The following is a 14,867-nucleotide window of genomic DNA, read 5'->3' as shown; positions in this document are numbered from 1 at the left end:
AGCAAAATCATTATTAAGTTCAGAAATTCTATCAACTAGAACATTGGTAGGAACTTTTTTTCTAAGGTTTTCATTAAAAGCAACATAGTCTAAAGATTGAAAACACATTATTTCCTCTTAATCAAAGAGGATTGCCTCTATGGGAGGGCGGCTAGTGTCCACCCTATAGTGCGCAAAGATTTCTTTGGCCTCTTTTATTATAAATCTGAACTCATGAGCAAAAAAAGATAGTAGCGGCACGCTTAACAGAACAATGCTCAATATTAGAAACTTCTAGGAAAATCCTTTGTATGCAAGGATGCATGTGCATAAATTGCCTTTCAAGTTCAACTAAAAGCATGGCGATAGCATCCGCAAGACTACTAGTTCTATGAAGAATATAACTACCCATAGAAGGCAAAGCACCGGCACAAGTAAAGAAATCTTGGATAACTCCTTTTCGAATAATATTACCACTACCGATTCAGAATTTTTTTGTATGTAAGATAGGGGGTTCTTCAGCAGGAGCATCAGAATTTTCCATGTTATTATTATTGTCCATATTGACAATAATTTCCCCAATTTCAGACATAACGGCAGAAAGTGCGAGGAGCAAAAGAAAGAGGGAGGCGAACAGAAAAGAGAGGGCGAATAAAACGGCAATGGTGAAGTGGGGGAGAGGAAAACGAGAGGCAAATGACAAATAATGTAATGCGAGGGATAAGAGTTTGTGATGGGTACTTGGTATATCTTGACTTGTGCGTAGACTCCCCGGCAATGGTGCCAGAAATGGCTCGTTGCGGGGAGTCAAATCTTGACTTGACTTGGCGCGAATCTCCCCGACAACGGCACCAGAAATCCTTCTTGCTACCTCTTGAGCACTGCGTTGGTTTTCCCTTGAAGAGGAAAGGGTGATGCAGTAAAGTAGCGTAAGTATTTCCCTCAGTTTTTGAGAACCAAGGTATCAATCCAGTAGGAGATCACGCTCGAGTCCCACACACCTACACAAACAAATAAGAACCTCGCAACCAACGCGATAAAGGGGTTGTCAATCCCTTCACGGTCACTTACGAGAGTGAGATCTGATAGATATGATAAGATAATATTTTTGGTATTTTTATGATAAAGAGAAATAAAGATGCAAAGTAAAATAAACGACAATAGAAATAGCTAAGTGTTGGAAGATTAATATGATGGAGGATAGACCCGGGGGCCATAGGTTTCACTAGTGGCTTCTCTCAAGAGCATAAGTATTACGGCGGGTAAACGAATTACTGTCGAGCAATTGATAGAATTGAGCATAGTTATGAGAATAGCTAGGTATGATCATGTATATAGGCATCACGTCCATGACAAGTAGACCGAAACGATTCTGCATCTACTACTATTACTCCACACATCGACCGCTATCCAGCATGCATCTAGAGTATTAAGTTCATAAGAACAGAGTAATGCTTTAAGTAAGATGACATGATGAAGAGGGATAAACTCATGCAATATGATATAAACCCCATCTTTTTATCCTCGGTGGCAACAATACAATACGCGCCTTGCTGCCCCTGCTGTCATTGGGAAAGGACACCGCAAGATTGAACCCAAAGCCAAGCATTTCTCCCATTGCAAGAAAGATCAATCTAGTAGGCCAAACCAAACTGATAATTTGAAGAGACTTGCAAAGATAACCAATCATACATAAAAGAATCCAGAGGAGATTCAAATATTGTTCATACATAAACTTGATCATAAACCCACAATTCATCGGATCTTGACAAACACACCATAAAAGAAGATTACATCGAATAGATCTCCAAGAAGATCGAGGAGAACTCTGTATTGAGATCCAAAGAGAGAGAAGAAGCCATCTAGCTAATAACTATGGACCCGAAGGTCTGAGGTAAACTACTCACACATCATCGGAGAGGCTATGGTGTTGATGTAGAAGCCCTCCGTGATCAATGCCCCCTTCGACGGAGCGCCGGAAAAGGCCCCAAGATGGGATCTCACGGGTACAAAAGGTTGTGGCGGTGGAAATAGGGTTTTGGCTCCGTGTCTGATGTTTCCAGGGTATATGGGTATATATAGGAGGAAGAAGTACGTCGGTGGAGAAACGAGGGGCCCACGAGGGTGGAGGGCGCGCCTGAGGGAGGTGGGCGCGCCCCCTGCCTCGTGCCTTCCTTGTTGATTGCTTTACGTAGACTCCAAGTCCTCTGGATCACGTTTGTTCGGAAAATCACATTCGCGAAGGTTTCATTCCGTTTGGACTCCGTTTGATATCCTTTTCCTTCAAAACATTGAAATAGGCAAAAAACAACAATTTGGGCTGGGCCTCCGGTTAATAGGTTAGTCCCAAAAATAATATAAAAGTGTATAATAAAGCCCATTAAACATCCAAAACAGAATATAATATAGCATGGAACAATTAAAAATTATAGATACGTTGGAGACGTATCAACCCATAGTCAGGCACACCACCATGCTTTCACCCTTTGCACAGTGAGACCCGGGGCCACTTGTCTGCTGTCCGTCGACACCAACACTGGTGGGGACGTGACACCCCCCCCCCCCCCCCCGAGATGCAGACTCCTCCAACAGTGAAGCCATCGGAAAACGAGCCTGAAGAACATAATAATCTTCCCGGGTTGCATGATCTGCAGCGATGCCATGCCATGAACCTTTGATCTGAGGGATTGCTGAGTTAACTTTCTTTACCATGCGTCGTTCGAGAATCGCTTTGGACTGCAATGTAACAGCGGACAAATCTGGTGGCTCGAGCAAGTCTGCAAACACTGGAGAGTAGTTTGCAGTAAATGGCTTCAATTGGGAAACATGAAAGACGGAATGTATGAGGCTAGCAGCCGGAAGATCCAAACGATAAGCAGTAGCACCAATTCTTTCAGTGACACGAAATGGACCAAAGAACTTCATTGCGAGCTTGTGACAGGGGCGGTTGACCATCGAAGATTGTGCATAAGGTTGGAGTTTGAGCAGAACTTCCTCGCCAACAACAAATTCCCTATCCATACGATGCTTATCAGCCTGTGACTTAATTCTCTGCTGAGCACATAAGAGATGGTCACGTAACAGAGCCAAAAAATCTTCACGGTCTACTGCTAGCTCTGCCAAGGAAGCAGATAAAGCTCCAGTGTCAATCGACATAGTATCAATATTAGGATCAATGCCATATAATGCCTTAAAAGGAGTGCTGCCAAGCAACATGTGGTAAGAGGAATTATACCAAAACTCTCCCATTGGTAACCAGCGTTTCCACCTTGTCGGGCTGTCATGAACGGCACAACGTAGATACTGTTCTAAGCACTGGTTAACACACTCCGTTTGCCCGTCCATTTGGGGATGATAGGCCGTCGAGTAGCATAACTTGGTGCCTATCTCCTTGAAGAGCTTCCTCCAAAAAGAACTGGTAAACACCTTATCTCGGTCGGAAACAATAGATGCTGGAACTCCATGAAGGCGAACCACATTATCAATGAAAACCGTGGCTACAGACTGAGCTGTATAGGGGTGTTTCAGAGGAAAGAAGTAAGCATATTTGGTGAGTCGATCCACCACCACTAGGATTACCTCAAATCCTTCTGATTTCGGAAGCCCATCTATGAAATCCATGGTAATGTCCTTCCAAGGACGCGTAGGCACTGGCAAGGGCTGCAGCAGACCACCCGGATGCGTGCGCTCATGTTTTGCTTGCTGACAAACTTGACACTGATTCACCCAGTCCTCGACTTGTTGTTTCATGCCCGACAACTGGAATAATTTGGACACGCGGTAATAAGTGGCCCTGATGCTTGAGTGACCCCCGACAATGCTTCAATGCGAAGCACTGGTGATTTTTGTTTGCAGCGCAGACATTGTTGAGGAAATCGTTAACTGGTAGCTGCTCGGTTGGCTAGCGAGTAGGGGATTAATCGGCTAATCGGCAAGTTAATCGGCCATTTAATTAATTAATCGGACGATTTTTCGGTTTATCGGCTACTCGGTGACCCTATGAGTAGGGATTAATCGGCAAGTTAACTGGTTAATCGGATGAATTCTTGAACAGGGAGCGCAGAATTATTACCAAGCCACAGACGTCCTTGATATTTAATCAGTCCTTGATCAAGTGAGTAACCGTGTTCATTCGGACTATGCACTACCAGACGAGCCAATCGGTCCAGAGCTGATTGATCAGTTTGATAGGAATTCATAACCTCCTGCATCCACATTGTTTGGCAAGTCGAGACTGTTGTGATTGTGTACAAATGACCCACACGAGATAATGCATCTGCGGCATTGTTCTCCGAGCCTTTGCGATATTTAAACTGAAATTGAAGGCCCATCATCTTAGACATGGTCTTGCGCTTAAGATCAATAGTGAGTTGTTGATCCCGTAAATGACAGAGGCTTCAATGGTCTGTAATGATAGTGAAGGGACCCCTCTAAAGGTAAGGGCGCCACTTATCAATGGCCATAATGACAGCCAAGAATTCCTTCTCATAGACAGACAACTTTTGATTGGCCACACCCAAAGCCCTGCTCCGATAAGCAATAGGGCGAACCACATTATCAATGAAAACCGTGGCTACAGACTGAGCTGTATAGGGGTGTTTCAGAGGAAAGATGTGAGCATATTTGGTGAGTCGATCCACCACCACTAGGATTACCTCAAATCCTTCTGATTTCGGAAGCCCATCTATGAAATCCATGGTAATGTCCTTCCAAGGACGCGTAGGCACTGGCAAGGGCTGCAGCAGACCACCCGGATGCATGCGCTCATGTTTTGCTTGCTGACAAACTTGACACTGATTCACCCAGTCCTCGACTTGTTGTTTCATGCCCGACAATTGGAATAATTTGGACACGCGGTAATAAGTGGCTCCGATGCTTGAGTGACCCCCGACAACGCTTCAATGCGAAGCACTGATGATTTTTGTTTGCAGCGTAGACATTGTTGAGGAAATCGTTAACTGGTAGCTGCTCGGTTGGCTAGCGAGTAGGGGATTAATCGGCTAATCGGCAAGTTAATCGGCCATTTAATCAATTAATCGGACGATTTTTTGGTTTATCGGCTACTCGGTGACCCTATGAGTAGGGATTAATCGGCAAGTTAACTGGTTAATCGGATGAATTCTTGAACAGGGAGCGCAGAATTATTACCAAGCCACAGACGTCCTTGATATTTAATCAGTCCTTGATCAAGTGAGTAACCGTGTTCATTCGGACTATGCACTACCAGACGAGCCAATCGGTCCAGAGCTGATTGATCAGTTTGATAGGAATTCATAACCTCCTGCATCCACATTGTTTGGCAAGTCGAGACTGTTGTGATTGTGTACAAATGACCCACACGAGATAATGCATCTGCGGCATTGTTCTCCGAGCCTTTGCGATATTTAAACTGAAATTGAAGGCCCATCATCTTAGACATGGTCTTGCGCTTAAGATCAATAGTGAGTTGTTGATCCCGTAAATGACAGAGGCTTCAATGGTCTGTAATGATAGTGAAGGGACCCCTCTAAAGGTAAGGGCGCCACTTATCAATGGCCATAATGACAGCCAAGAATTCCTTCTCATAGACAGACAACTTTTGATTGGCCACACCCAAAGCCCTGCTCCGATAAGCAATAGGATGGTTATTCTATGAAAGTATGGCTCCAATTCCTGTAGAAGAAGCATCCGTTTCGACGGCAAAAGATTGACTGAAATCCGGTAGAGCTAATACAGGAGTACTAGTCATAGTTGTTTTCAATTTCTGAAAAGCTACAGTGGCTTGCTCTGTCCAAGCAAAACCCTTCTTGGTCAGCAATTGAGTCAAGGGCTTGGCCAGAGTACCATAATTTCGGACAAACTTGCGGTAGTACCCGGTCAACCCAAGGAACCCACGCAATTCAGTAGCGTTGGTAGGTTGAGGCCACTGTTCCATCGCCATAGTCTTCTATGAATCTGTAGCCACTCCTTCGGAAGAAATTACATGACCCAAATATCGAATTTCAGTCTGAGCAAAAGAGCATTTGGAAAGCTTCACGAACAACTAATGCTCACGCAAGGTCTGCAGTACCGAGCGGAGATGCTCCAAATGTTCCTCCCAAGTGGTACTGAACACTAGAATGTCGTCCAGAAACATGATGACATACTTGCGATTAGATGGAGCAAAAATGTTGTTCATTAAGCACTGAAATGTTGGTGGTCCAGTGGTCACCCCAAACAGCATAACACGAAATTGGAAGTGTCCTGAATGTGTCTTGAATGCAGTCTTCTCCTCATCTGGTTCATGCATACGGATTTGATGATAACCTGCCCTGAGATCAAGCTTGGAGAAATTTTTTGATCCTGCCAATTCATCGAGTAATTCGTCGACCATAGGAAGAGGGATTTTGTTCTTCACAGCGATGGCGTTGAGTTTGCAGTACTCCACACAGAAACGACAGCTGCCATCTTTTTTCTTAACTAGAAGTATTGGCGATGCATACGGGCTCATACTAGGTTTCACAATTCCTGCCTTGATCATCTCTGCCACCTGTTGTTCAATCCCATTCTTCTGTCGTGGCGAATATCGGTAAGGGCGAGAGTTAGGAGGGTTATGACCCACTTACAAGGTGATCGCATGATCATACACTCGATGTGGAGGCAGGCCAGTTGGAGTTTCAAACACATCCCGGAATTTTGTTAACATTGCAGTCAAATCTTCTGGATATGAGCCAAGCGTAGAAACAACATCACCTGAAGAAGGATCAACCACAGCCATAGCCCAAATATCATTGCCATGCAGAGCTTTGTCCAATTGCTCTACTGATATGGCTTGCAATTGCAGAGTAGAAACAGGCTGAACACCTTGAAGAGAAATAATAGTATCACCATGTGCAAACTGTAAGGATTTTCCCTCCCAATCACAAGTAATCAGACTGTGACACTTAAGCCAGTCCATTCCCAGCACTACATCATAGGCCCCCAGTTGTAGCACTCTCGTTGGTATAACAAAAGTGTGACCTTGTGCCCACCAAGTCAGATTAGGGGTTTGAAACTTGGATTCATAGCTTGACCATTTGCAACTGTGACTTTCACTGCTGGCACAACGACCAAATCCAACGAAGCGCACTTGGCAAAATTTTCATCCACGAAACTGTGACTACTGCCTGAGTCCACGAGTGCTAACATGACTTGGTTTCCCACCAATGCTCTTATGCGAATGGTTTCTGTATTGTCGGCTCCTGAAACAACGTGGGCTGAAATCTGACATCACTGCAGGTTTGCAGGTTCAGTTAGTAACTCCAAAGCCTGTACTGCATCTTCGGTTAAAACCTCATCGAATTCACCCAACTGTATTGTCAGTAATTGCATCGGTTTCTTGCACTGATGCTCCTTGCTGTACTTATCACCACAACGAAAACACAAACCATTGGCTCGTCGGAAATCCCGTAATTGTCGCTCACGACCAAAGTCGTCCGTGTTCTTTATGGGAACTGGTGGAACTGAAGCAATGGCAGATTGGGTTGGTTGTTGTTGAATCTGGCAAGGAAATCGGAACCGTGGTCGCTGCAATTCTATTTCCTCCTCCTGAATCTTGGCCAAACACACTGCTCGAGTGACACTTGTAGGTGCTTGTAATCGAACAACAGCCCTGATCTCATCCTTCAGTCCTAGAACAAACTGAGATATGAAAAACCTGGAGTTCAAAGAAGGATCCAAAGCTATCAGATGATACATAGCAGTCTCAAACGCAGCCTTATACTTTGTCACTGTATTGGTTTGTTTTAGCTGTAAGAGATGTGTCATATGTGTTTCAAACTCTCCTTTCCCAAATCTCGATTCAATTTCCAAAGCAAAATCGTCCCACGGCCACAGACGACGATGACGTTTGAACGGTTGCCACCACAGCGCCGCATGTCCATCGAGATACAGTGTAGCAGTTGACACCCACTGATGCACATGCACTTGATACATATCAAAGTAAGTGCGGGCCAAATTGATCCACAGCCTAGGATTCTCACCATTGAAACGAGGAAAATGGTGCTTGGGTGGCTTGACGAAATGAGCTCGATCTCGTTCCGGTGCAAACTCCCGATGTTGCTCAGGGGCGTGCTCGCGGACTGAGCGATGATCCTGACGAGGTGCCGACGCTGGTGCCTGAGGTGGCGACTGCTCCGTAGGGGAAGGTGGTGCTGTGACAAACACCCGACCGTTGCCCGGGTTCCCGAGCAAGGGCGGCTGAAGGTTAGCGAGCCAAGGGGCAGGGCAAGAAGTGGGTGTTGCACCTTGCTCGATGACGCCCGATCCCGCAGGTACCACGCCGATCTCTGCTTGCCGATGGCGGATGGCATCGACGTGCTCCTGCGTATCTTCCATCTGTTTCCCCAAATTCGAGATCCGAAGATCCATCGCCTCAAGCTTGGTGAGCATAGAGGTAAGCACCGCCTGGATGGTATCAATGTTTTCCCCCATGGCTGTGAGCACCAAATTGGTCTGCGCCGACGGCAGCGGCTGCTTCGACGGCGTCATCGTGACTCGCTCCGAATTCGTCGAACCCCACTTGGGATTTTGCGCGAATTTTGCAGAAACAAAATCCGCACCCTTCGTGGTGGAATTTTACCGCCGAATCAAGAGGATGTGAGCGCAGCGAACGCTGATTCGAGGCTGCTGATACCAATTGTGAGGCCCTGGCTAGTCTCACGAATCAACGAGTAGGGTCTGAGAGGGGATCGGAAAGAACATGATGAGAAAAAGGGGAAAACCAGAGAAGAAGAAGAACACGGAAGAGATGAGGTTCAGTTACTATTCATTCAACCTTATTCCCTCTCTACAGTCTGTAGCTATAATATAACCACATCACCAGTACACGCTACTAGCTGGACCCATAGTCAGGCACACCACCATGCTTACACCCTTTGACTCTGCACAGTGAGACCCAGGGCCACTTGTCTGTTTTCCGTCGACACCAACACTGGTGGGGGCAGGCCAGTTGGAGTTTCAAACACATCCCGAAATTCTGTTGACACTGCAGTCAAATCTTCTGGATATGAGCCAGGCTAGAAATTGCAAAGTCTTTACGGATGCAACATGAAAACCTGATACACAAAACACCACAGGCATAGGAATTTTCATACAGATGGCTGCAAAACATCAAGAGGTCAATATCAATATTCGTTTATCTGAGGAACAAATCGCATCGCCTCTCCAAGCAGAAGCTACGACACTTCAAGTAACTGCCCAAGTGATCAATACAATCACAACAGGAGACACCATCTTCTTCACGGATAATCAAGTTTTGGCCCAGGCTGCACAAGCAAGAGATATCCTTAAATGCCCTGGTCATTGGGAGATTAGAAGCCAACTGGCAAATTTCTTTAGCTCTACTAGCAAGGCTCAGATAAACGTTAGACACATTCCCAGGGAGCTTAATAGTAGGGCTCACAACAATGCGGCTAGATCATACTTCTCAGAATCAAATACTAGTCCTACAATGGTTTGTAAAAGTAGGTCCCACTCGGTTGATCACTGTCCTATGCTTCTGAAGCTAGGCAATCTGAACATCCGACATTGTAAAACCATGGTTGTAACTTGTTCTTCAGATTAATGCATAGGCGCCTAAGGCGCCATTTCTTTGTCCAAAAAAAAAAAGAAACAACATCACGTGACATTATCACCAAGTCGGGCCAAGCCCAAGTCACCTTTGTTGGTGCTTTGTCTCGAAAAAAAAAACTTTGTTGGTGCTGTGAGGCCGGCGCTCAAAAGCGACTCACGCCGCTGAAGAAGGCGAGGGTTTCGCCGTCTGACCTCGCCGCGGAGGTTTCCCCACCCATTCCAAACCCCGGTCGCCGCCGTTTCCGCCCAGCTCCCCCCTCCCGGCCGGTGCCCCCCTTCCCGGTTTGTCGGCTCCTCCGAGGTACGCATTTGGATCCATCCCCTTCCCTTCTCGAGCAGCATTGGTTGAGCCAGCCGAGGCGACGTCGATTCTTCCACCCGAGCTCTGTTGATCCCGTTCCGCGATGACTGCGTGCTCTCCGTTCTTCCACCGTGTACTTGGCTCTGCTGATGCAGTTAGCCCACCGCGTTTGGGTCTGGAATATCTGTGAAACTCTAGAGGAAATAGCCCGGTTTATTTATTTATTTGTGGTAAAACCCGTTCTGGAGTGTCTGGAAATCGCTCTCTAAATCTGATTGGTTGGGTCCTTCCAGATACGTGTGTTAAATTCAGGAGGTGGATGTCCGATGATCTCGTGGACTAGTTGTTCTAATTGGTGTACTGTTAGAAAATCCCCCACCGAGCAGCGATTTCATATGATTAGGTCGTTTGGTTAATTTTTCCTTGCAGCGTTTTCCTGTTCCTTATAAATCTTAGCCTGCAGCCAGTTGGTTACTGTTCACTGTGTAGATAAGCACATGAATCTTTCAAACTAGTACAGCTGTTAATTGGTTATCTTGTTTGATATGCACATGAATCTTTCAAACTAGTACAAGAAAAGTTTGATATTTCACTGATGTTCCCTTTTACATTTGTTCTTACAGCCGTTAATTGGTTATCTTGTTATGTTCCATTCTGATAATAGAATCTTTGTTTCAGCGCCAAGCCGGGTCTTGAGACTGCCCAAGTTGTGCAGCTGAGATACTCGATGGAGGGTCTCCCAGAGCCACTGCTTGGAGAGATTGTCAAGAGGATTACCAAGACAAGTGATCTTAATTCTCTTTCCCTCGTGTCGAAGCAGCTCTCCACCATCGAGGCGGAGCACAGGGTTGCTATCCGTGTTGGCTGTGGACTCAATCCTTCAACAGAAGCCTTGGTATCGCTGTTTTCCCGGTTCCCCAATTTGGCAAAAGTAGAGATCAATTACTCTGGGTCGAAGTCCAGTAACGTGGACCAGTTGAACAACCAAGGCCTACTTGTTTTATCATCTCACTGCTCCTTGCTGTCCGATCTTGCTTTAAGCTTCTGCTCAAACATCGATGACACTGGTCTAGGTTATCTAGCTGAGTGCAAAAAATTGAGGTCCCTCAGGCTGAACCATGCACCAGCAGTCACTTCTACTGGGATTCTTCGGGTGGCGGTTGGTTGCAGGTATCTTTCGGTTCTCCACCTTGTTGACTGTACAGCAGTAGACAGCGGGGAGTGGCTGGAGTACCTTAGGAGGTATGGATCACTGGGGGAACTTGTTGTAAAGGATTGCGATGGTATCAGCCAGTATGACCTCTTAAAGTTTGGCCCAGGATGGTTGAATCTCCAAAAGTTTGAGTTCGAGATTAATGGAAATTACTGGGTGCCAGGGGCCCGTGATCCCTCCTACGTGTCTGGCTACCCATATAGCTATGACATCTGCTGTGATAATCTGAAGGATCTTAGGCTGGCTCATATAATAACTGAGCCAGAAATTGGACTTCGTTTTCTCTTGGGGAAGTGCAAAGCATTGGAGACACTTTACCTGGAGTATGTTATTGGTCTAAATGAGAATGAGATGATTGCACTATTCCAGAGGTGCAGCAACCTTAAATGAGAATGAGCTCACCTTCACATTTTGCGATCCCATTTATCCTACTGAAATAGGCTTCACACAAGAGGGTATTGTAACGCTCATCCAATCATGTCCGATTCGTGCTCTTGTTCTAAATGGTGCCAGCATTTTTTATGATGAGGGGATGAAGGGCCTCTCATCCTCACAGTTTCTGGAGAAGCTCGAGCTCGTGGATTGCAGGTCTATAACTGATGCTGGTATGAACTTGATTATACAGGCTCCTCGCTTGAGCAGTCTCACGCTCCGCAAATGTAAGAGAGTGACAGATGATGGAATGGCTGCCTTGGCACGTGCACAGAAGCTGGAGTGGCTGACCGTTATAAGCTGCCGCCGGATCTCTCAGGAAGGCGCGCAGAGAGCTGCCAAATCAGTTCATTACTCTGCGGAGGCTGAAAGCCATGACAGCCTAAAAGGAACGATCGCCAAAAGTAGGGCTGGAATTCGAGCCGAGTCGAGCAAGCTCGGCTCGACTCGCTAGAGCTCGTTTCATTAACGAGCTAGCTTGACTCAACTCATTATTATAACAAGCTCAAATCCAAGATTGGCTCGACTCGTATAACTCACGAGCTGGCTCGTTTAGCTTGTTAAGCTCGTTAAAAATATGAACATAAAACCCTCAAATATTATAAAAATGATTGTGTATATATTAAACATATATATATCACTAACAATAATAATTTCCTTGTAATGCATGAGTCTCCTAGGCGGTTGGGCCTTCAACAGCTAGGCCTTGTGTTGTGCGTCTAGGATATAGGGTGCTGAGTGGCTGATCTTTTTTTGTATTGGGAGTGACTGATCTTTTGTACCGAGCCTAACGAGTTACACGAGTACTCGTGAGATTGGCTCGTTTAACTTGGTCTATAAACGATCTTAAACTAAAGCTTGGCTCGACTCGTTATTCTTCGAGTTCGAGTCGATTCGAGCCGAGTCACGAGCTACTCGTTTAGCTCATGAGCTTCGAGCTTTTTTTCTAGCCCTAGCCAAAAGGAAAGGATAGCAGACACACCAATCATTGTTGGGTTTATCCTTTAGCCTTCACTTCGGAGATTGAAGCTGTATCTGTCATTTTCTCTTCTGATGAGTTCCTGCACTCCAGATTTCTTCTTCTGATGAGTCCGAACATGCTTCTGCTTCTATGTGCACCTTTGCGTTGTTTCTGTTTGTAAGGTCTCCTCCTTGCCCTGAGATCTCAAAACATGGCACCCTTTAATTTTGTTTTATAGCTGTGATGGGGTTCGGATTTTGAAAGAATGCCAGGATCTATTGGCTGCTTGAAAATGCACGTGTTATTGTAATATTGTCTGGTCATCACGTAGTCTTGCTTTTTTTAAGATTTATAATCATCTTTGTAATCTTGGCTGCTGCTTTTGTTATCAGAGACTCTTTTGTCCCTTGTTTATGCTTTGTGCCTAATAATGGAATGCAGAAAAATCTGGAGCACATTTAATAAAAATCCGAAGGTGCCACTGAAAGAAAGAGGAACTCCTCCATGAAATCGATTCCGGTCGCTAGGAAGGGAAGGGGAGCCAAGAAATGTCACATACAGAGGGTGACAAGAATCTGGAATACTTGGGGGCGGTTGCTTTTGGTTTTAGGTACTCGCCCCCACACGGTCATCTAGTAGCGCAGAAAGGTGCTTTTACTCGTCCATCACCGGCCGAAAGAGAAGAAAGACGATCGCCGGGTTCTATCTGTATACTATCATGGCCAAAAGCCAGGAATGCGATTCCTACCCTGTCCTGCATTGCATTTCTCTTTCTTTCTTGCTTGCTTTCTTTCGTGCAGCGTTTCCACGTTCTTCACGGATCAATTTCGATTAGTTAACTGGCAGCAAAATCAAACCTAAAGCGATCGGTGTTTGCTATTAACATATTGTACTTTGCTTCCTTTTCGGGAGAGAAAATGCATTCAAAGATTCGTCGTTTAAAAGTACTCAAAGTAGTACTTTGGTTAACCGGTTTGGTTCTTATATTCTTTGCAAGGGTTCGTGGTTTTAAAAGACTCAGTGTATGTTCAGAGAAGGAGTGATTTCGCTCCAGTTTTTGTTGGCCTGAACTGCACTTTCTCTTGCGACATCCATGTCTGAAATTCTGAATTTCCACTCTGGACATAAGCAGATGGGGCATGCCTCATAGAGAACCAAATTAATATGCATACATGATACATTACAGTTCGAGTAGCATTTCCTAGGTTGGAGAGCAATTTGTCAGCTAAAAGACCGAAATAATTTGATAACTGCGAAATGCAAGAATTCTGCTCTTTATTATTATTATTTATAGTACTATATCACAACAGTTTACTGCAGTTTACATCCTCCCAATACTGGTGATAGTTTTCTGACGGCTAAGACATCTGACGGTTTAGACAGCAAAATCCTGCTCTGCCAATTGCCGATAATTTTCTTGCCTAGTATACTCCCTCTGAAGAAATATAATACGTGACCAAATGCTGTGCCTAGTTCTAGCTGCGCGCGCGCGAACGATCCGATCCGATCCGATCGACGGAGCTCAGCGCCGGCGGCGGACGACCGGGGACCACCAGTACTGGAAGCACGACTGGTAGGAGATGAGCAGCAGGACGAGCGCCAGCGCCAGCGCCACGCCCCACGGCGACGACGCGCCGCCGTCCCGCTGCCGCTGGTCGTACCAGGGCGGCTGCTGCTCCCACGACACCACCGGCGCCGGGGCCGCCAGCAGCGACGACGACGACGGCGACGAGTACGAGTACGACGACCGCCAGCGCCGCCCGGTCGCGGACCAGTACTGCGCCGCGAGGAGGAGGACGAACGGGGACAGGACGACGGCGACCCGGAGCTGGTCGACGAGGCTCTCCATCGCGGACTCGCAGTGCGAGTAGAGCGACGCGGCGCCGAGGAGGCACGCTGTGGCCAGGAACAGGCACATGTGGAACGACGCCGCCGGCGATGGAGACGGCGCGAGCTGCTGCCGCGGGTACGAGTAGCCGTAGCCGTACCGGTCGCCGTGGTAGTAGCCCCCCGCGCCGCCGCTCGCCATGCTCGATCGCGTCACATGAACTCTGCAGAAACCCGCGGCTTGGGCGCGCGCGCGCGTGGCTGTTTCCTCGTCTCGTTTCGTCTCCGTCGTCGGTGTTTGACGGCGTACGTGAGGCGAGGAGCGGAGGGTTATATAGACGGGGGGAAGGAATCATGGAGAGGGAGGGAGACTGGGAGAGGGACGCTTGCGCACTGAGCCTTGCTTTGCTTTACTTGGCGCGGGGGGATGCCGGCCGGCGCGGATACCTTCACGAGGGGGTGAAGGTGGGGGCGCGGGCAAACCGCGCGGCGACGCGTGCCGTGCGCCGCCGCCGACCAGGCAGGCCGTGGGTGGAGTGGAGGCGTCGGGATGGCATGGAAAGCGTCCGCGAACACGTCGGCGT

General features: G+C 46.9%; 2 protein-coding genes and 2 pseudogenes across 3 annotated transcripts; 2 read left to right on the top strand and 2 right to left on the bottom strand.

The window, feature by feature from the left end:
• Positions 1-1,645: 1,645 nt before the first annotated feature.
• LOC147966128 (uncharacterized) lies at positions 1,646-8,807 on the bottom strand. Its single transcript, XM_087528669.1, has one exon. It carries the CDS (start codon positions 8,464-8,466, stop codon positions 7,207-7,209), a length of 1,260 nt encoding a protein of 419 aa, XP_087384795.1. The 5' UTR covers positions 8,467-8,807; the 3' UTR covers positions 1,646-7,206.
• A 176-nt stretch (positions 8,808-8,983) lies between these two features.
• On the top strand, positions 8,984-9,510 carry LOC147966127 (uncharacterized; annotated as a pseudogene).
• A 151-nt stretch (positions 9,511-9,661) lies between these two features.
• On the top strand, positions 9,662-12,012 carry LOC125514753 (F-box/LRR-repeat protein 14-like; annotated as a pseudogene). The gene is made up of 2 exons (XR_015608757.1): positions 9,662-9,850; positions 10,529-12,012. The product of XR_015608757.1 is annotated as an F-box/LRR-repeat protein 14-like (transcript).
• Positions 12,013-13,714: 1,702 nt separating this feature from the next.
• On the bottom strand, positions 13,715-14,604 carry LOC125512586 (uncharacterized). Its single transcript, XM_048677680.2, has one exon. It carries the CDS (start codon positions 14,483-14,485, stop codon positions 13,979-13,981), a length of 507 nt encoding a protein of 168 aa, XP_048533637.1. The 5' UTR covers positions 14,486-14,604; the 3' UTR covers positions 13,715-13,978.
• Between the last annotated feature and the right edge of the window lie 263 nt (positions 14,605-14,867).

This window comes from Triticum urartu, chromosome 6A (genome assembly GCF_056163025.1).
Source record: "Triticum urartu cultivar PI428250 chromosome 6A, HENAU_Tu73, whole genome shotgun sequence".
NCBI lineage: Eukaryota > Viridiplantae > Streptophyta > Magnoliopsida > Poales > Poaceae > Triticum > Triticum urartu.
Note: the sequence above shows the minus strand (reverse complement) of the source record. Positions and strands in the feature narration are given on the sequence as shown.